Source organism: Papio anubis, chromosome 11 (assembly GCF_008728515.1).
Source record: "Papio anubis isolate 15944 chromosome 11, Panubis1.0, whole genome shotgun sequence".
In the NCBI taxonomy this organism is placed as follows: Eukaryota; Metazoa; Chordata; class Mammalia; order Primates; family Cercopithecidae; genus Papio; species Papio anubis.
The window spans coordinates 7,618,482-7,640,539 of NC_044986.1; the positions used below are offsets into that span (position 1 = coordinate 7,618,482).

The window sequence follows — 22,058 nt, forward strand, 5'->3', positions numbered from 1 at the left end:
CAGCTACCATAAGAAGCGAATCACATTTAGATCTTACTCAAGTGAGACAGATTAAAGATTATTCTAAACGTCCAAAGTTTTTCATTTTTCTCCTTTTTTGAGCATCTGATTACCACTGTTCTTTCAGCCTACTCTATCTGTATTGAATTTAAAAATTCTAAGGAACTGGCCAGGCACGATGGCATGTGCTTATAGTCCAAGCTACTTGGGAGGTCAACATGGGAGGATTGCTTGAGCCCAGGAGTTCGAATCCAGCCTGGGCAACATAGTGAGACTCTGTCTCTTAAAAAAAAGAAATTCCTAAGAAATCTTACTCAGCCACAGTTTGAGATACTCATTATCTTAACAGTCTCCAGCTTAGCATTTCCTGATGTGTGTTTCACAGAACACTAGCTCCTGAAACTGAATAAAAATTTTCCAGAGTCAGGTTTGAAAGATGACATTTACCAAGTATTCACTTTCGTGGAGTAACAATATTTATTGCTATTAAAACAATAAATATATAATAAGCAATCCTGCAATAGAAAAATCTACTTTGCCTTTGTAAAAACCAACGTTTCCCAAATTTATTTAATCTCAGAACACTTTTTGTTCTTAAGATATTCTCTGGAATAGTTTTTTTTTTTGAGAGAGAGAGTTGCCCAGGCCGGAGTGCAGTGACGTGATCTCAGCTCACTGCAACCTCTGCCTCCCGGGTTCAAGCAATTCTCCTACCTCAGCCTCCAGAGTAGCTGGGATTACAGCCACATGCCACCATGCCCAGCTAATTTTTTTTTTTTAGTAGAGATGGGGTTTTGCCGTGTTGGCCAGGCTGGTCTCAAACTCCTGGCCTCAAGTGATCCGCCCACCTTGGCCTCCCAAAGTGTTGGGATTACAGGCGTGGGCCACTGCGCCCGGTCTGGAATACATTTTAGAATACACTTAGGAAGTGGGCCCTTTGACACTGGGTAAACTCAGCCTACCACTCAACTTTCCAACCAGTAGGAAAGTAGTACAGCCATTAAGAAATACTACTTTAAGCTTTTAATGTCAGTGCCTCGACAGAGCCCAAGACAGGCATGTGTGTGCTGCTTATTCCACAAACGTCTGTCTTACTTGTTATCCGTGTGTGCCAATAGGCTTGGCACCTGCCTGGGAAGCGTGTGTGACTACAAGCACAGGTGGCTCTCTAGCACTTCTACTGTGCCTTGTCTTCTCCCTCAGGAGTCCTAAGATAACTTTAAACTCTTTTTTATTTTATTATTTGTTTACACAGACAAGTTAACAATTCATGAACTGATTCGTAAAACATAGTTTGCCAGGCAGTTGCTTTATTCAGAGTATGGGCCCTAGGTTACAACGTTCTCAATAAATGTCTCGCTCTAAGGCCATTCCACAGTCACCTATTTAACCTCTGTAACTGCTCAACAAAGATCTCAAACCAGCAGTTTTAGTTTTTGGAACAAGAATTTGTGCAGCGATACCTTGCAAATATAAACAAACCTCTAAAGCTGAAATTTAGGCAGTATAATATAAGAAAAGCACTCTGTAAGGGACTCTTATGGCAGGCTAGCTCTGCCTAGGGATACACCACTGCTACGATGATCTGACTGCTAGTAGGGCCTTGCTAACTGTGTGTGGAGTACACAGACAGAGTGGGGTACTGCTGGAAGAACAGGCCTCTGCAGGCAGAAAGATCGTTTATGCCCTAGCCTGAGAGTTTTGCCAGCTGTATGACCATGTGAAACATCTTTTGATGAGCTTTAGTTTACTTATTTGTACAATATGCAGCTCTGAGAATGAAAAAAAAAAACTTGTACAAACATAAGTATCAAAGTACATGGCATAAGAGCTATTCAATAAATGCCAGTTTGCTTCCTCCACACATAAGTCTACAGATTCCCAAGTCTCCAAAAGTTTTCACAGTAATTCCTAAACAAGGTAAAGACAGAATAACACTGGGAGATGGGTGAGACGGGTAATAAGGAGGGTAGTATTTGTATTATGCAGTCTTTTCTCCCTTCTGAATCATAGAACATCCCTACTTCTTGGTTGTTACCACTATGTGACTTGCATATTAATTACTTCCTTCCTTTTCCTTACATTTTTCTCACTTTTGAAAAAAATTCGAATTCATTATGGAGTTTTATGGGATGCTTTCTCTATTTTAAACCTACTGAAACTAAAATCGAGTTAAATGTATTTGCTCCCTGTAATTTGTGAAGATTGAAACGATCTGGTTGAATAGTGCTCAATATGTGGGAACACACAGCAAGAGGGAAGACGTAATTTATCAAGTTACAGATCTTATTATCCATTTATCTATCTATTTTCCTGAAAATAGACATGCCACAATTTACATCTATAGCCTTATTTTATTCTTTGATAGATACAATAAGCACAAAAATAAACAAGCAATAAGAAGAAACAAGGATGTAAGAGATAAAAAGGACAACCCAGTCCATTCTCTTTTCTAAAAGTTTTATAACATGAATATGGACTAAGTTTCAGGAATTTTATTGGGAAAATCTTAAAGGGATATTTTAGGCCTAACAATCTGACTAAAAGTTATGAAAAAGGTTAGAACTTAAATTACAAACAGGCCTCTGAATCGCTGTATTTTATAGGTATTTCCTACAAATCTAAAGTTAAAAATATACTATATCTCTATATAACACTCACCACTTTAGGGAGATAATCAGTATTAATAAACATATCAGTAAACTATTATAAAATATTTTGATTTAATAAAAAAGTCTGATCTACCCACTTGTAACAGCTCTTGTAAATTCTATTGTGAAAAACTAAAAAGTATTTCTCCCACTCCATAAACTGATAGAAGTCTTTTTTCCCTCATTACATAAGCTGACAGAATATTTTTTATTCCTGTTCTTTTTTTTTTTAACAAGATGTTAAAAAAGGCTTTGTCTTTCTAAGGGAGTTTCTAGAATTAGCATTTAAGTACTAACCTGACTGGAAGCACTGGGATCTTCAGAAACTGAAGAAGGCATTTCGAAGGGAGCGGGCCATGAAGCCCCTTCCGAATCATTTGTCTGATCTGAACTGGACGATTCCTGCTGTTCTGCAGTAGATGAGACAGGCTGAGCGGCTCCATCACCATTGATACTGGCCAAACCAGAAATAAAAAAGGATCACTGTTACTAAAGTTAACTTTATGCAACAGTCTATCCGTTTATAAAAACTACAATCTGTAATTAAGCATACATCTCGTAAAAAAGAAATATGAAATAAATGTTAACAGTATCATAGGGGCCAAACTTAAATTATTATTTGTATAAGCTTCAAACTAAATTTTAGATCAGAATTCCCTTTTTCTCTTTAGAGAAATAAGTAGCCGAGTACCTGTAATATAAGAACTTGGAAAGAATTGCCTTTTGATACCAGTGCTCCTTGCTCTTTTTCTTCCTCTGCCACTTCTGGTCAATTAGTCTTTGATAAAACTCTTTCAACCATGTCCAGTCACCAGTCTGGATAACATGAGATACATATTATTAATACAACACACATAGTCGAAACAATGTTCCTTAGTACTATCTTACAGAAAAGTCTTCTTTTATTTTTTGAATATGGTTTCATAAACACAAATTCATTAAAATCTTATCTTTCTGGGTCAACGCATACCACGTTTCTTTTGTTTTTTGTTTCCTAAAGGAAACCCATCTTCCCCCTCTCCTAACAGTCTGGGAGAGGTGAGTCTTCTCTATAACATGTTCTTTAGCAGCTGGAGAAGGTCTCACTTTGCACACTATATTGAAATGATCTGTGTGTTTATAACCCCAAACAATGAACTGCTAAGGAGCAAGGCCTGTGATATGTTCACTGTCACATCCCAGTGCCTAGGCTCATACTCACATGATGAACTAAACTGTGGTCTTTCCAAAGGAAAAAAACACTTATTTTAAATGTCCTTTAAATCACCATAGCTTAATTTTCTTTATCAAAGCACTGCAGGAATATTCTTTAAAGATTGACTATGAACTATTTCTTGCCAGCCCAAGAAAAGTACAGATATGGAGGGTAATCCTTGAGAAACTGCAACAATGTTATGTTTTCCAAAAGTATCCATTCTCAACATGTGGGAAAAACAGTCCTTACCAATATACAATTTGAGAATCTAAGCTAAAGAGCATCAATTAATTCTAATAACTACAGCCATGTGTCATTTAACAATGTGGATATATTCTGAGCAACACGTCATTAGGTGATTTTGTCCTGGTGTGAACATCACAGAGTGTTACTTACAGAAACCTGGATGGTACAGCCTACTCCGTACCTAGGTCATATGGTATAGCCTATTGTTCCCAGGCTACAAATCTGTACATGTGACTGTACTGAATATCACAGGCAATGGTAACACAGTGGTAAGTATCTGTGTATCTAAACATTGCAAATACAGTAAAAATACAGTATATTATAATCTTATGGGACCACCGGTATATACAGTCCATCGCTGACTGAAACATTATTATGGGCACATGATTGTATTTATTCAGAGGAACAGCTTCTAATATTTTTCACATTTTCCAGTAGCCATGTTTCATGAGAATCTGTTTAAGGGAGACATTAAAGGATTTTTAAAAATATTAAACTAGTCCCTTAAATTTCACAGATTTTTCACAACTTTCTTCATTGGCTTCATCTGTTTTCTTGTAAGAAAGAATCTGGCTATTGGAATCAATAAAATAATTTTCTTCACCATTCTCATTCTCTTCTTTTTTCTTCATTCAAGCTTTTCTATCTTCAGCGAAACTTTCAGTTTCTCGATTGTTGAAGTACTCAACTACATTTCCACTTTGGCCATTCTCTGAAACAAAATCATATTTCTAGTGCTCTTAAGCTGTTAATGTTTTGCTGGATTTTTTCACAAAAGCATTACCTGAGATGATCTCATAAAGAGTTCTTGAATATCTAGCTCATCTAGTAAGAGAGTCCTTCCTATGCGGTGTACTGCCATGCTCACATGCGACTTGCTGTAGGGAATTTTCAGGAGTTTTTTTATGTTCTTAAAAAATTAAGAGAAAAAAATAGTTGAGAAAGACTGTTTTAGTGTGATTTGCAATCTTTTAAATTTTAGCTTCATTCATTTTAAAGCATAATAAATCTTATTTCCTTAAGGTTATACAAACAGAACTTTAAACCACGAGCTACACGCAAACACACAGAGGATGGAGTGTTCGAACCAGAATCACGTAGACTTTATGAGTCACACTATGTCAGTGACAGTCGAACATTTATTTTTAAATTTTTTTTTTTTTGAGATGGAGTCTTGCTCTGTCGCACAGGCTGGAGTGCAGTGGTGCGATCTGGGCTCACGGCAAGCTCCGCCTCCCGGGTTTACGCCATTCTCCTGCCTCAGCCTCCCGAGTAGCTGGGACTACAGGCGCCCTGCCACCTCGCCCGGCTAGTTTTTTTGTATTTTTTAGTAGAGACAGGGTTTCACCATGTTAGCCAGGATGGTCTCGATCTCCTGACCTCGTGATCCGCCCGTCTCGGCCTCCCAAAGTGCTGGGATTACAGGCTTGAGCCACTGTGTCCGGCCCAAACATTTATTTTTACATGATAGGATTTCTTAAAGTTAATGGTGGATACGTCACACTGTTATGCTGACGCGGGCTTCTAGCATATCAGATCAAAGCCAATAACAATCAATAGATTTTACTAGAAATATCATTTATAACTAAATTGGTAACATATACAGAATAATCCCAAACACTATAATCACTTTCAATTACTATCATTACAATATAACCATCAGTATTATTACCACTGCCAGTGTTTGGGGATTATTCCTTCCTCTTTAAATAAAAATGTGGTAAACAATGATACTTTAATAACAAAAAAGATATTCAATAATCAGATAAGTTTTGTCTTATTTCATCACTAATTTCTCAAGACTTGCAAATTTATATCATGCAAAACACAGCATGGTATAAAACACCTATCACAAAACACCCCCAAAATTACACTTACTTCAGAGTCAGAGACAACATCCACATCATTTCCCACTGAATCAATAAAGTCGTATGCCATGCCAAAGCTACCAAAGAGAAAAAAGACACCGGTTATAAGGTCATGCTCACAATCAGGCAAGTAGAGTTTAATAACAATACTTCATTGCTTCTAGGATACACATTTTCCACATTTCAACAACTCTGAAACCAGGATGCGTCTCACCATCACAGCTGGCAAGCTTTTTCTTCTTAGTGGCACTAAAATCATGCTGTGTCTGAGAGTCAATGGCATCTTAGATTTGATAAGACATGGTAATAATCATTAGAAGCATCCAGTAGGAAATATTTCAAATAAAAACAATTATTTTATTTTTGTAATCACAAAACCCAAAGTCTGCAAGGGAAAATAGTTCAAAACTTTATTCTTTTTAGGTGGAGAGATAAGAAGAACAGAAACATGTACTAGGATTTTACTTTCTGAGATTGTGTTTCTAGTGATATACAATATACCTCTTTTAAAAAAATACATGGAAAAAATGCACCTGACACCAATTCAGCCACAAAAGGAAATGGAAAAAAACTGTTAATTGAGCAGCCAACTGATGCCACCTGAGGCACATCTATAGTCTACAAGCCTGAAAGGTACCCAACATGGCCATGTTCCAATTACTAAACGGCAGAGTCAGGACACTTACCAAGGACTGCCTAACGGCAAAGCATGCTTTATGATTTACTGTATGCTTGAGTCAAATTATTTCGCCCTTCTCAGCTTCCGTTTTCTCAGGTGCAAAATAATTAACAGTGCCTATCTCAAAGAGTTGTTGTGAGAATTAAATGAGATAAGCATATAAAATACTTGGCACAGCATTTGTATAGAGTTAATATAATTATTCAAATTTCCTCGCAACATTTAATTACGTTGACAAATCATAATTAAGCCATTCTTTTAAAAAATGATATCTGGGATATTCCCAACTTTTTGCTCCTATAAATGATGCTACACACAAACAGTATTTTTGCAAATATAACTTTTATTTTCTGAGGCTTTAGGATAATTTCCAAACTACCAGCTCATAAAGTATTAGTGTATTTGTGTCCCTTGCTACAAGTTACGTGGAAATATTTTAGATTGAGTGGCTGAGAAGGGGGAAGAAGAAAAGAGAACCCCACACATTAAATGGCCTACAATATGGACATTAGTACATTTTTCTCTATAGGACCTCAGGCTACTCTCTCAACTTTAAATACCATCAGCAGAATTTCTGGTGCCAAAGTTAAGGTGTAGGTCACCCAACATGCTGGGTTTTTAAATCTGGCTTTTCCAGACCAACCTGCCACCATTTAATGAAAAACTCCACAGGAAAGATGAAGTAATGTTCAAGGTTTTCCTCCTCATGCACCAAGCTGATCCTTTATATTCATATATTCAAAAGGTATGCAAATTGGCTAAAATAAAAGGGCTGATTGAACTTTGGCGGTCAAAACTCATCTTTGCTAATAACGTGATGCAGACTTGAAAGAAGCATATGCAATTGATATTGTATGTACATCTTCATATTGTAACATCATCTATTATCAGAATAAAAAGCGTTTGAAAATCAAATGTGATCTTTCTCTAAAGAGAAATCTTGACAAGTTAATGGGCATTACAAACTGAATTTAAAAGCAAATAAGAGTTTTAAGTGAGGGTGGAGGGGCAGGTAAAAATGCCACTGATTAATATTTACCTTGAAAATGGCTTGCTTTTCTTGCTGTTGCCAAGAATGGTAGTTCCTGCCGGCCCTAGTTTGGCACTCTCTCGTAACCAGTTGGCAGGTGGGAGTTTCAAGTCTGTTTTCTCTTCAAGGCGTGCAAATGCTGTTCGAGGAGGGGCAGAAGAGTATTTCACCACAGCTCGGCTCTTCACTTCATTGCCTCCAAGAAATAAAGCTGATCCCTAATTAACACATTGGGTGAAACTTTAATGAAAATTACTAGGAACGAAAAATCTCACCTTCATAAAAAAGAAAACAAGAACCTGTCACACCAGGCTTCACAAGGAACGGATGCCACATGTTACTAACAGCACTTAATAAATTTGAGCATAAACGCTAACATTTATTTAGTTCTTTTACATCAACTTCAAAGAAAAAAGATGAGTCAAGGAGTATGATGGTCATGGTTATCAGCTAGAAAATGGACCACCTACTCTACCTTTTAAAATTTATTCATATAATGTGGAGAAGCAGAAACCAAGGAGACTCAATGGTAACATGTTAACTAAATGCAAACTTCAATAAAGTCTATTTTCAGTATCAAAGATGTATTTTAATTCTTTTTTTTTTTTTTAATTTTTGAGAAGTAGTCTCGCTTTGTTGCCCAGGCTGGAGTGCAGCGGAGCAATCATGGCTCACTGCAACCTGGGCAACCTGGGCTTAAGCCATTCTCCTGCCTCAGCGTCCCTAGTAGCTGGAATTACAAGCTTGCACTACCACGCCCGGCTAATTTTTGTATTTTTACTAGAGACGGGGTTTTGCCATGTTGGCCAGGCTGGTCTCCAACTCCCCGACCTCAGGTGATCCACCCACCTCGGCCTTCCAAAGTGCTGAGATTACAGGCGTGAGCCACCGCGCCGGGCCAAAGATGTATTTTAATTTTAATAACACATCATTCATAAAGTAGTGTGGTAGAATATTTGGGCCTTTTTTTGTTTTAATGCAAATATTTAGTAATTGATGCATCGGTTCATGCATGTATGCATGGTTCAAATAGTCTTGAGTCTCTAACTTCATAGCAAGGCATGGGGGGTTCGTTCCTCACAACCTGCACTTGCACACTCCCAAAGCAAGTTCAGTGTCTGGGTTCAATATTCTAACCTTTCACGCAGTCCCTTTTCTGCCTGGCAAACATTTTACACCTTTTGTGAATTAGTTCGGTCTCATTCTCGGCGAGTCACTGCCTGGCACCGTTTCTTCCCTCCTGCTTTGCACGACTGTGCCACGTTTTGGAACGACATATTTACAAGAACCCTCCTTGAGAGCAGAGATCGTATCTAACTCACCTGTCGGCTACCAGGACTGCTTTTAATACGAATACCTGCCGAAAGGAACACGGACTTCCACTCCCTGTTTTGGGGGTGTCAGGGAAACATGGAGAAGCCTCCAGAATCTGCCGGGAACCGTGGCATCCCTCCCAGGTGGAGCGGATCCTCGGCTCCCGCATCCCTGGCAGGTGCCACTCCGCGGAGGACTCACCTGTGCAGAAGGTTCCTCGGATTCTCCCTGGGACAGGAGGCTGAGCCCTCCTCGAGCGGCGGCCCCCGCCGGCGGACCCTCTGCTCTGGCCTCCTTGGGATCCCCCATCACTTCGATCCAGGTCAGGCGAGACGAAGGGGGAGCGGAGCAGCGGCAACAGCCACCCGGGCCCAAAACAGGGAAAGCGCCAGACACGCTCCGCGGACCGCACTTCCGGTCTCTGCCAGGAAGAAGTAGCTGTGACTCCACATTAAATCTCGCGATCTTTGTCCCATAGGCCCGGCCCCGCCTCCCGCTGCGGGTCCCACCTTCGCGGCCAGGGCGGGAATTGTAGTGCGCCTGCGCTTGTCCGACCCTCTTCGGGAGACTGCTTCTCGCGGTATCTGACTCCTAGGTTCCCCCCCTGCACGCCGCTCGCGGTATCTGACGCTCAGGCTCCGCCCCCTGCACGTCTTTGTTGGCAAACAGTTCTGTGGGTGGTGCGAGCTTGCAGGTAGTCTGCGCGTGGGTGGGGACGTGCAGCCGTCTGCGCTATCGTTGGCTCCGGTTACGTGAATTAGTGAGGGCTTCGCACTTCTTCCCCAGGCTTCAGTGTCACCTCTTTTCACACGGGCACCCCGAGAGCCCGGACTGGAAAAGCGAGACTGCCATCTCAAGACTGGGCGCCCCTGCCCGCCTCTTAGTGCCGGTGTGGCTCCATCCTGGGTGTGGGAGCGGCGGGGCTTCCGGGGAGGACGCTGGGACGCGCGGACGAGGCCCTCCTGGTTTAGGGAATGGGTGGCTTTCGGAGGCTCCTGGGGGCCCGGCATGCCCGCTGCTTGCGGGGCGTCCCAGGCGGTGCAGGAACCCTGAGACGCTGCACCTGGGGCCTCATAACGCGTATGTTTTCATTCGGGCGCTCTGGGTGGGCCTGAGTCTTGGCGTTTCTCACAGGTTCCCAGGAGGTTCCTTGGAGTAGCCAGGAGGTGGAGAAATAGCCCGGGCCGTTTGCAAGCTTTGTGAAGGTCCAGGCTTTCTTACTTTCCCACTCTTCAGTGTCATCTCAAACTGTCAAACGCAGCCACATCCATCATACAATACATGTTTTGTAGTAAAAGTGTTTTGTTGTGCCGTAAGATACAGAAAGTGTTTTTAAAAATTAACTTGGTTCCTGCAGTTTGGCTATCTCAATTTGTAATTCACATTTGGCTCTGATAACTCACTGTCCTGTCCGTTTTCAGGAATGCTCCTGATGAGCAAGCATTCAACTCACAAATTGCTTTCAAATGTAACAAAACAATTTTATGAATTAAATTTAACAGGCCGGGCGCGGTGACTCACGGCTGTAATCCCTGCACTTTGGGAGGCCGAGGTGGGCAGATCGCCCGAGGTCAGATCGAGACCGCCTGACCAACAGGGTGAAAACCCATCTCTACTAAAAATACAAAAATTAGCCAGGTGTGGTGGTGGGCGCCTGTAATCCCAGCTACTAGGGAGGCTGAGGCAGGGAGGCTTGAACCCGGGAGGCGGAACTTGCAGTGAGCTGAGATTGCACCACTGCACTCCAGCCTGGGCGACACAGCAAGACTCCGTCTCAAAAAAAAAAAAAAAAAAGTCCAATGTGCAATATGATCTTAATTTTAAAAAGTCTCCATTTCTGTGTCTGTGTCCACAAAAACAGATCTGAGTCGTGAAATGAAGTGATTTAAATTTATTCTTTAATATTTTCTTTTCCTAGTTTTATTTCTGATTATTATAATATGTAACTTTGTTAAGCTTTTACACACATACATAATTCAGCTTGTGGTAATCTTTAAATTCTGTTGTTTTATTGTGTAATTCCATCTTTGTAAGAAAGAAATAGCAGTGATTCTTTTCTCAGGATTCAAATATTTTGCATGCTTCTTGAGAAGTGAGTGCCTAGACACGTGTTGATGATGCTTAGTGGGAAAACGTGCTGAAATAGGCCGTGAAAAGACAAAGTATGAAACAGAACCAGGAACTCAGCACAGAAAAAGAGGTTGGCAGCACACAGAGGATAATGGGAGCTCTAAGGGTGACCAGGGACCCTTGGGACTGACTGGAGGAAAACCTGAGTCAGGGCTGGGTCTCCAGCAGCCACACACAGGACCAGGATTACAGTACTGTAATTTAGTTCCTAAAGGAGCAAGATTTCTGGGGGCTGGAGCAATTGGGCACATCTGGGTTACATAAAATTTATATATGCCTCTTGCTCTAAGAGCTTATTAATTTTTTCCTTTTCCCTAGTCAAACACTTTTACATGCTGCTGGGGCTCATAGTGGTCAGGAAAATTTTTTAAAATAGGTGAGAAACCCACTTTTACATGGTGTAGTGTTTTTTAAAAAGTTATTGTCACTTTTTAGTATAGGAGATTGGAATATTTTGTGGGAAAACATGGAGGATAAGTCATTACTCTTAGAATTTCAAGTTTTCAGACACTAATTGATTTTCATTTTTATATTGTACCAGTGTCTGCCTGTTTCCTCCATCCCTGTCCTCCTGCCCCAGGGCCCCACTTGGGATGTACCCCATCAACCGTGGCCTGCTCTGCCTTGTCTGTGTAGTTATCCTGGCTCTTGTAACTACCCATGGCTCTCACGTGTTTACCTGCCTCTTCAGTGCCTGATGCTCTAGCTACTAAGAGTGTCTGTTGAATGAATGAGCAGTGTGCTTGTTTGCTGCTCCAGCTACTTGTTCCATAGCTCCACGTTTGCTGGTGCTTTCCTCTGCCTAAAATACCTTTTCCTTCCTCACCTGGCTTCTCTCCTGACACCTCCACCTCCTTACCCCTCAGGGTTCCTTCCTTTGTTCCAGTCGCTTGTATTGCTTTATCCTGCACTTGTCACATTATAGAAAAATTATCTGTTTGTATCTGCCTCCCTTCCCGACTGTGAGCTCCTCAAAGGCTGGAGTCCCGTCTGATCACTGACACCAGGCACAGCACAAGCCGACAGAACTGTTTCAGCCCTTAGGCAACGGAGGGAAAATGACTGGGGCTGACAGGCTTTTAAAATGCTCATCAAAATGTTTGAGACATAAAAACAATATTGTTGGCTCCAAAATATTTTTTTAATCTGCAAAATCAAAGCTAAAAATGTTTAATGAAGTAGCTCTGAAATACTGCAATGTCAATGTCATTAATTATTAAAGGTCGTATTGACATACAGTTTGTTCCATTCTAAAACAGTTTGTAGATAGACTTTCTCAGTTAGCAAAAATCCTCCCAGCAGGCAATGATTTCTGAGAAAAATCCCAGTCATTTGTAAATTCAGGTAGTTATTTGTATAGTTTCCAAAATGTTATAGCAAGACAATTTTAAGTTAGGCAAATGTGGTTGGGGCTACTGCCAGAAGAACAAGTGGCCAGGGTGCTCACGGTTCTTATCTAGCCTCACGGGCAGAGCATGCCAAACTTGAAAACCTCTCAACTCAGGGACCATTTGGGGAATATGCTTTTCAGTTTGCCATGGGCGCTTCCACAACCTAATGTCTTACCCCTCACCAGCCTCATTTGTTTACTTTCTGGATCTTAGAAAGTTTTGAATTTCTGGCTCCTGATCCTAGACTTTTAGAGCTGAAAGAGATTTGAGGTCATCTGAGCCAATCTCTTGCCTCTTTAGATGAGAGCAATGCGGTCCAGAAAGGAGAATAGGATCGACTTGTTGAACATCATACAAAGGTAGTTACAAAGTTAGGACTAGTACCCAGGTCTCCTACCTTAGCTTTCTAAAAAGTCAAATAGTAGACATAGGCCAGTGGATTTGAAGTTGTCTCATAATCACCTGAGGAACTTGTTAAGCAAACAGATCCTCCAGTCACCTCCAGAATCTAGTATCTCTGGGGTAGTGCTGATTAGTGTACATTTTTACTGCAATTGTTAAGTTTCTGACAACCTTGCCCTGTAGATTATACCTTTGGATAGTGGTCTCCAAAGACAATCCCCTGAGGTGCAGGAAGACTGTTTTTTTTTTTTTTTTTTAATCTGACAAGTAAAGGCAAAATTAAGCTTTACTAATATGTAATTTATGGATTGACACAGGTGCCCTTCCTTGGGCCATGGTGAGCTGGTCAAATAAGATTGGGTTATACTGACAAACCAAATGATCCCCAAGTGTCAGTGGCTTACAGCTGGGTTAGCCAGGTCAGTGGCTTACAGCTGGGTTAGCCAGAGAAGGAACAGGATGCAAAGTTAAATTTGAATTTCAGATAAACAGTGAAAAAATTTTTAGGATGAGAATGTCCCAAATATTTAGCATAAGTATGTCCCATCTGATGAAGCAGCCTCAATCTGGAGCATTGCCAGTTGCAGTAGCAGAGAGACAAAAAGAGATTGGTGCATTGCAGACTAGCTCCAAAAGCTTTTGGTCAGAAGTGGCAAACATCACTGCCATTCATTTTTTTTTTTTTTTTTTGGCCAAATAAATCACATGACCAAGCCACGCATACATGTGGCAGGGGAGACTGGACCCTAAGGAGGGATGTTGGTTATCCATGACCATTATGCAGTCTACCACAGGCATATATGGTGGCTTGGATAGGCTATTGGATACCATTCACAAGGCCAAATTTGGTGAAAAAGCAAAGCCTTTTGCAGACTCTTTTCAGAGTTTTGTGATGAGGGGTGTCTTAGTCTGTTTTGTGTCATGATAACAGAATACCTAAGATTGGGTAATCTATTTTTAGAAAAGGTTGATTTAGTTCATGGTTCTGCAGGCTGGGAAGTTGAAGCACATGGCTCTGGCTTCTGGTGAGAGGTTTCAGGCTGTGTCATAATATGGCAGAGAAGATCAGTGGGTAAATGGACATGTGTGAAGAGAGGCAAAATCAGGTGGGTGTTCTGACTTTGTAACAACCCACTCTTGCAGAACTAACCAATTCCTGAGAGAACTACCACACTGAGATCAAATTTCAACATGAGTTTGGTGGGGACATACATATATCCAGATCACAGCAAGGAGTGACCTTGAAAATCTTGTATCCCACAGAGATCACAGATCATCAGTAGTAAAGCATTCAGAAGAATTGTCAAACTTGAAAATGAGTTACTATATTTTCTTTTATAAAGAGTGTTCTACATTTTCTCATCTTATCTGTGATGACATGTAGCTGTCATTAGGATGATACCCAAGCGAAAGTTTCACAAAAACAAACAGACTGAATCTGTTTCTTCAAAACAAAGGTGATGTTTTAACAATGAGTAGGCCAGGCGGGTGGCTCACGCCTGTAATCCCAGCACTTTGGGAAGCCGAGGCGGGCGGATCACAAGGTCAGGAGATTGAGACCATCCTGGCTAACACGGTGAAACCCCATCTCTACTAAAAAATACAAAACATTAGCTGGGCATGGTGGCAGGCACCTGTAGTCCCAGCTACTTGGGAGGCTGAGGCAGGAGAATGGCGTGAACCTGGGAGGCGGAGTTTGCAGTGAGCAGAGATCGCGCCACTGCACTCCAGCCTGGGCAAGAGAGCGAGACTCCGTCTCAAAACAAACAAACAAAAAAACAATGAGTGGGAAAGTATTTGTTTTTGTTTTGTTTTTTTTGACAGAGTTTTGCTCTTGTTGCCCAGGCCAGAGTGCAGTGGCGCCATCTCCGCTCACTGCAACCTCTGCCTCCCGGGTTCAAGCAATTCTCCTGCCATCAGCCTCCCAAGTAGCTGGGATTACAGGTGCCCACCACCATGCCCAGCTAAGTTTTTATATTTTTAGTAGAGATGGGGTTTCACCATGTTGGCCAGGCTGCTCTCAAACTCCTGACCTCAGGTGGTCCACCCACCTCGGCCTCCCAAAGTGCTGGGATTACAGGCATGAGCCACCACGCCCGGCCAGTATTTGGTTTTCAAAAGAATCTTATGGAGAGCATTTTTGAAAGTAGATGTTTAGAAATCTTTCCAACATTATGTGATTTTTGTCTCTAAAAATGATGTATATTGCTTATAAAAACTCATATCTGCACACTTAACTTAGAAACTGAAATTCCTAACCTCTTTTAGAAATCTTCCAAATGGAGAGGTTGAGTTTTAAATATATTGAGGAATTCGAAGGAGGACAGTGGCGTAGTTCTGGCTTACTTAAGGCGTGCGAAGGGAAGAGAGCCAGCAGAGCCCGTCCAGAGGCAGCAAGCCTCATGTGCTCCTCAGCCACACCGTCAGGGGTTCGAAAAATCTGTCCACACTTAATTGTTTTCTTTGATACTAGTTGTCCTACCCAGAACATCCAGACTGATCTCTTTATCAGCTGCCAACTGATTTGTTTACCCCAAAAATATGCCTGCAAGATTCACGATTCCCAGGCTGCCAGCAGGCTTTTCTGCCTCCTATCTGTTATACATCCTGTTCTTAATTTTGTTCCATGACAACAGTCTATTGACCTTTCTTCTTGTGCAAGTAAACAAATTGCATATAAAACAACTAACTAAAAATCTCTGAGTTATTCCTTGATACTGTTTAATTGGTTTGTTAAAAAAAGACTGATGGACTTCAAAGAAGACGGAAATTTAACTAATTACATTTCAGTTAAAACCTGTGCATGATTTGTGCATACAGTTGAAATGAGCAGTTGGATTTAGTAAACCCTGAGACCATGTAATTTTTTCAAGTAGGCTTGCTTATCTTTTGAGATATTTTAAGTGATGACAGCCATTAAAACCACATCTTAAAATAAACTTGACTTGGAAGGAGACCTCAAACTGTTATACCACAAAGTTTTCAACCAAGATTCTCAAAAATAAAGCCTATTCAGCAATTTTGCTCTTTTAAAAAATATTAATGAAAATGTAACTAATTTTCAGTCAGTAAATTAAAATGTTACATTGTTTTCCACTTGTTTTATGTCCATGTATTAGTGACAGTATAGCATTTACAAATAAATATACATGATATTGGGGTCGCATGTTCAGAATTTTTTTTAATTTTAATATTTTTAGAGAGCACCCAGGCTGGACTTGAGCTCCTTCCTGGACTTAAGTGATCCTCCTGCCTCAGCCTCCTGAATAGGTAGGACTACAAGTGTGAGTCACTTTACTCAACCAAAAATGTGTTTAATAATGGCGAATGATAACAAATGTTTATAGATCATTGCTTCTGAAAAGACTTTACTGGACACACTGTGGTACCCAAAACCAAATGCTAGCTACTTTTTTTTTTTTTTTTTTTTTTGAGACGGAGTCTTGCTCTGTCGCCCAGGCTGGAGTGCAGTGGCCGGATCTCAGCTCACTGCAAGCTCCGCCTCTCGGGTTCACGCCATTCTCCTGCCTCAGCCTCCCGAGTAGCTGGGACTACAGGCACCCGCCACTGCGCCCGGCTAGTTTTTTGTATTTTTTAGTAGAGACGGGGTTTCACCGTATTAGCCAGGATGGTCTCGATCTCCTGACCCCATGATCCGCCCGTCTCGGCCTCCCAAAGTGCTGGGATTACAGGCTTGAGCCACCGCGCCCGGCCACTAGCTACTTTTTAAGTCAAAAATAATGAGCCAGCTAATGCTCTATATTTTGCTTTACAGTTTAACTTGACAAGAGTAGAAAAATGCCAAGGCACAAGGCAATGCAAAACGTGAGGACACAGGAGAAAAGCTTCCCCTTCCACCCTCTGAAGGTTTTGCTGAAAATGAGCTGAAAAGGGCAGAGCAACAGGAGAAAAGGCATGCGTTTATTTTAACGTGCATACCACGGGGAATTGCAGAAGAGTAATGACCTAATAACCCAGCAGGGTCCAGATGCCTGTATACCCTCTCTTCATAGGTAAGTGGGGGATGAGGTGCGTAGGAGTAAATGACAAAAGTTCCTCTGAGCTCTGGAGGAGGTGTTGGGAAGATGGGTGAAATGTCACCTTGCACAAAGGTTGTCAGTACTGCCTTCAAGAGAATAGATGAGTAGTCTGGGTGTAGTGACAGCTCTGTCTCGTCTCTTCTTTCCTGGTCATTTGATGAGATTCCTAAAGAAGGGAGTTCTTACGACTATTGCCTTTTTTTCTTGTTTTTGGAAAGAAGCTTTGTTAGATAAGAAAATTCCAGAGAGTCGGTCCAGTCCCTCCAGGTGCTTCTAGAAAGAGGATCAGAGAAACAAGGAGGTAAGAAAAGTCAGAAAGAGAGCTTGGGTCTAAGGCTTATTTCTAAAACCTTTCGATTTTCAAAGTACTCGGCATGCCAAAGCACTATATTTTGGGGAATCATTTTCTGCACCCCAACAAAACCTTAATACACAATTTTTCAGTGTAATAGCAAGACACCCTTGGTTATAGCTATCTGACATTTAATCATTAACTGATAATTATTTCATTGCTGCTCTGTAGATTCATAACAAGCAGAGTATTTGAAGTTATTGAAACTATTTTGACTGCATTTGAAGGAGTTTATTTTCTGGACACCTGATGAACTCGAATTCTTTTCCAAGCTCTTAGCATTGACTTTCAGGATACAATGCAAGTGACTGCAAGGGTAGACTGTCTCTGCTAGGTATCACTTTTGCAACAGAATTGTTCTTAGAGTCTTTGTGAGTTTTCTTCTGAAGCTGATTAATATCCTAAATGAATCCTAGGAAGAGTTTCAAAGTCACTAATGTCTGGTCTTCAGGCATGTGGGTGGCTGGAGCCCAGGCAGTTATTCATGCTGCACGTGCACCTTAAGCTAAGGATGAGAAGGAAAAAATTCTCAAATGAACCTTCCAATCAATCTGATAGAGACTGCTTGTGAGTTCCCCTCTGCCTTTCCAGTTAAGGGCCTGACCTTTGCAGACCCTACTGAGTCATTTAGCTATTAAACATTTACAAGGAGGCTTCCAATGGAGAGAACAAAAGGACAGCGTTGCTTAGTGCAAAACCATCAAGTGTCAAAGCTACTGACTGGACCTTTTTACTAAATATTTCTATAGCGTTTATCTTCCCCCGTGCATTGAAGATAAATATATTTTACTTTCTCAGTGTCATGCAGTCACAAGGCACCCAGTAATAGAATCCATTGCTCGTGAATGTTGGACAGAATGGTAACTACTGGATGAACCAACGGTGTCATCCACATATGACAATTTTTTACATATTTATTTACATGTTTTTTTTCTCTCTAGGAAGTGGAGCCAGAATCCACAGATGTCATTATCCATCTGCACACTTTGTTTACTACCCAGAAGGCAAGAATATTGCATTTTAAAAGTATCCGGACTTTTGTTCTTTATCACAAATGACTTGGGAAGCTCTGACCACTCATGTTTACCCTGAGTGAAAGTCCCAGTCAAAGCCTTGCTTCCTGGAGAGCTTTGAGATTCTGGTACAAAGGCATTTTATAAGCACAATGTGGAAAAGCATCATTCATATTCATTTGCTGCTGTGGCATTTCTCCCTGGAATCTTCCTCTTGTCTGTCAACATTAGGCAAAAGGACTGGCCTCATGTACTTTACAAATATTCTTGTCATGGTCTGGAGGTAGGAAAAGGACACCCAGCACAAGAGTAAAAAGGGAAACTCAAGCTCTTCTGTTGGAGAGTCTCAGGCTTCTTTATCCATAAAACTGATTGGACATAATTGGTGTGGGTTGATGATTTGTTTTGGAAAAACCCGAGTATGAAATCAATACCGTGCTTTGTGCATCTTGGCTGCAATGAGTGTTTTTTATGTGATTGCAGGGACCAGTGGGAGAGGCGGCCATCCGGAGGGCTCTCTGAGGGGTCATTTAGAATGCAGCTGTTCTGGGCAGAGGATGGTCTGCTCTGGCCTCCGCTGCACTGAGAGGCTTGCAGAGTGGAGAAATGTCCACTAGCATGGCTTCTGTGAGGTGTGGGCAGCTCTTTTCTTGGTGTGGGGCTCTGTTTGGTGTGATGTAAGAGATATCGCAGGGCTTTCCTGTCCCGGAAGATCTTGGTGGGTGACACCTGTGGGGGTTGCCAGCTGGATTAGGTGAGGCAGAGCACACAGCTCTACCTAACGAGTCCCATTCTCATCTGGGAATATTCCAGGACATAGGGCACTACCCAAGAGGCAGAGCCTGGAGTGCCATTATACAGGTGAAAGATCTGAGTGCCAGGTCCATGTAAATGAGGTGGGTTGGGGTGGTCGAGGTGCTTAGAGAACAGGAGAGCTGCCACAGGAAGGGATGGTACCCACAGGGAGGAAGACCCATGTCTCAGACCCCTTCCTTTATACCTCTTCCTGGGACCTCCTCGGAGTCTGCAGATCAGCTGCTGCTTCTCCGTCTTCCGTCGTCGTCTTCAAATCTTTTCATCACAAAAAATGCTGAGTGTAAACCTAAGTAGAGAGAACAGTAAAAGGAACTCCCATGAGCCGTCACCATCACCTACCATCAACAGCGATCAACACATGGGCCGTCTACGTCCGTCTTCCCTGCTTTCATCCCCGCTCCAGATTATTATCACAAGTAGCTCATCCCTGGTTATATTGCATTTAATCCTCTCTGTTGCATTTTTTTCTGGCCACGTTCTTCTGTCTGTCAATCATTGTTTTAAGTCAGACAGTCTGCTGGGTTGGCTAGGAAAAGACATTTCTCAAGAAAGACTTCTAAGTAATTTTGAGGGAAATGTTCAGATTGACCAAACAAGGTATGCTTGATTTAGTTCAATTCAACAGCTACTTATTGAGTCCGAGGCTCAGTGCTGGATTCAACCTATCAGTAAAACATGGTTTCTGGCCTACAGGGTTCAGTGCTCGAGTTCTGGGTGTGGGACAAGGGCCATAGCAAGTATTCACTCCAGAAAGGCAGAATGTGGCCACTGAGAAAGGAAAGGTACAAGGTGTAGTGGAGGTTACAAGGCATGACAAACACACTGGGCTGGGAACGGTGACAGTGGAAAGGATCAGGAAGGGTCGTGAAGCCTTAGGCATTGGAGAGACACTTGGAAACCTGGGCAGACAGTGGGACGGTGACTGCAGAACACTTAAATGTGCAGGTGGGAATGGCAGTGGGGGACAGGCGAGCCTGGCAGCGAGAACACATGGTGCAAGGGGCCCGGTCGGGGACGGACCTGGGGTGGGGGAGGTAGGCAACTGGGGGACGGACCTGGGGTAGGGGAGGTAGGCAACTGGGCTCTCAAAGAAACCCTTGGGCTTTTTCTAGCTTAATAACTAAACAATTACTATTTCTAAGGAAAAAGAAAACTGGATTTCTAGAAGCATGGCTATTTAAAAAAAAAGCAACTCCAGACCCCAATTAGGAAACTGAAAGGAAATCAAAGTGGGCTTAATGGAAATTAGGTAGTAGGGGTAATAAAAGAAAATGCAGGTAGCTGCCTAAAATCCAGTGGACTCCAGGTCCACCAGCCAGGCACCACATTATTTTAACCTATAAATGAAGTATGTCCATGACTCTCACTACATAAAATGGAAGTTAAGCCATAGTCCCTTTCCTCTGTGCTCTGAAAATATGCTGTTTTTGCCTCTGCCAGCAAAGCAAATATATAGACAGAAAATTCCTAGCACTGCTTTCACACGAGGGATAACAAAGGTGACAGACTCGGGCAAAATGTTCACATTCTACACATGAAATGGAATGGTAACTTGATTTTTCAAAAGGATAAGATTCTCATTACAAATGTAAGCATATTTATGAAATAAAACTCAAACTGTAGTAAAATGTAAAAAGGCAAGGAAATTCATGGTCCCACTACCCAAATAACATATTTTTTTTTTCAGAATTTTGGTGTTTATAATCATTTTGGAACACGCTTTTCATACTGAACGGCTTCAATATTTTATCCCTACTCTCTTCCAGCCCCCTCATTCATTGTGATTATCAGTGAGTTTGGGGAATCGTACTGACTTTTTAAAGAGTCAATTCTCTTTTGAACTCCGATTTCAGAAGGGGTATAGGGAATCATCTCGATATAAGTGTTGATATAAAGTTTATTCTCAGATACTTGTGAAACCAAAAACTCTGTGCTAACATTTGCAGGGCTTTGGGAAAACTGCACATGGAGGTCTGAATAGCATATGTCCAAATAGTTGAAGTTTTTATAGATTAAGCTAACTCATTATTAAAGAAAAGCTGTTCTAGCCTCCTTCCTTGATAAATACACCTTGATAACAGCTGCCCCTTGGAAGCTATTAAATATGTTATGTCCTCTTGACTTCATAACAACTGTCCCTTGGCCAGCTGGGGTGTGTACACCAAGTACACACTGGTTTGGGGTGTGTACACCAAGTCCTCTTGGGGACAGGCCCTAAAAGTAGGCTTGGAGCCATTAGGGTCAGTTCCCTGGAGTTCCAGGTGCACCTGTCTCCTCACCCTATGTGGGGAGTGGTGGTCAGAGGAGAGCCAGAGTGGAACCGCAGCCTCATGGGGCCCGGGGCAGGCACCTCTCTGGCTCTGGTCTGAGTGAATCATTCCATATTTCCTATGTGCAGGTCATGTGCTGGGTGCTGGGAACACAAAGGTGAGTAAAAACCGTCTAGTGGGGGCACACAGACTTCCAAATAAGTGCCCCCTAAAATGTAAATTTGCAACTCTGAGTTGACTCAGGAAAGTTAGGAGGAGGTAACTTTGCAAAGAAGGAAAGAGAAGAGAATTTCAGGCAGAGAGAAAAGTGTCAGCAAAGTCCTAGTGGTGGTGGAGAGCACAGCCAGAGTGAGCCATGAAAAGCTAAGAGGACATGGGGCTCAGGTGTGAGTTGGGCTGGACAGGCAGTGGGCACCAGATCAGGAAGGGCCTCCGTGGCCTTACTAAGAAACTAGGTCCAGCCACAGTAAAAGGCTTTTAGACAGGCGTCACATGATCGGGGCAATGAGGCTAGACCAGGCTACTAAATCAGTCCAGGCTAAACCTGTTCTTTTTCCTTTTTTTGTTTTTTTTAAGAAAAGCAAAATATTAGACACTCAAAGAAATGTGAAATATGTAAATATTAAGTAGACATTTGATAATATTAAGGAATTAATGTTTT

The 22,058-nt window shown here is 41.8% G+C and overlaps 1 protein-coding gene across 7 annotated transcripts in view; it reads right to left on the reverse strand.

Annotated features, from left to right (window-relative positions):
* Positions 1-9,583, reverse strand: part of EDRF1 (erythroid differentiation regulatory factor 1) — a 51,766-nt gene extending 42,183 nt beyond the window's left edge. For all 7 annotated transcript variants that reach the window (XR_652047.2, XR_002524497.1, XR_002524498.1 and 4 more), the window contains exons 1-6: positions 9,185-9,583; positions 7,679-7,887; positions 5,971-6,037; positions 4,877-5,002; positions 3,343-3,467; positions 2,949-3,105 (exon numbers count right to left, since the gene is read on the reverse strand). Coding sequence is in view for 4 of the 7 variants with exons in the window: in XM_003904391.2 (XP_003904440.1) it covers positions 2,949-3,105; positions 3,343-3,467; positions 4,877-5,002; positions 5,971-6,037; positions 7,679-7,887; positions 9,185-9,292 (792 nt within the window). In the remaining 3 variants the exon portion in view is untranslated. The remainder of the gene's footprint in view (positions 1-2,948; positions 3,106-3,342; positions 3,468-4,876; positions 5,003-5,970; positions 6,038-7,678; positions 7,888-9,184) is intronic.
* Between the last annotated feature and the right edge of the window lie 12,475 nt (positions 9,584-22,058).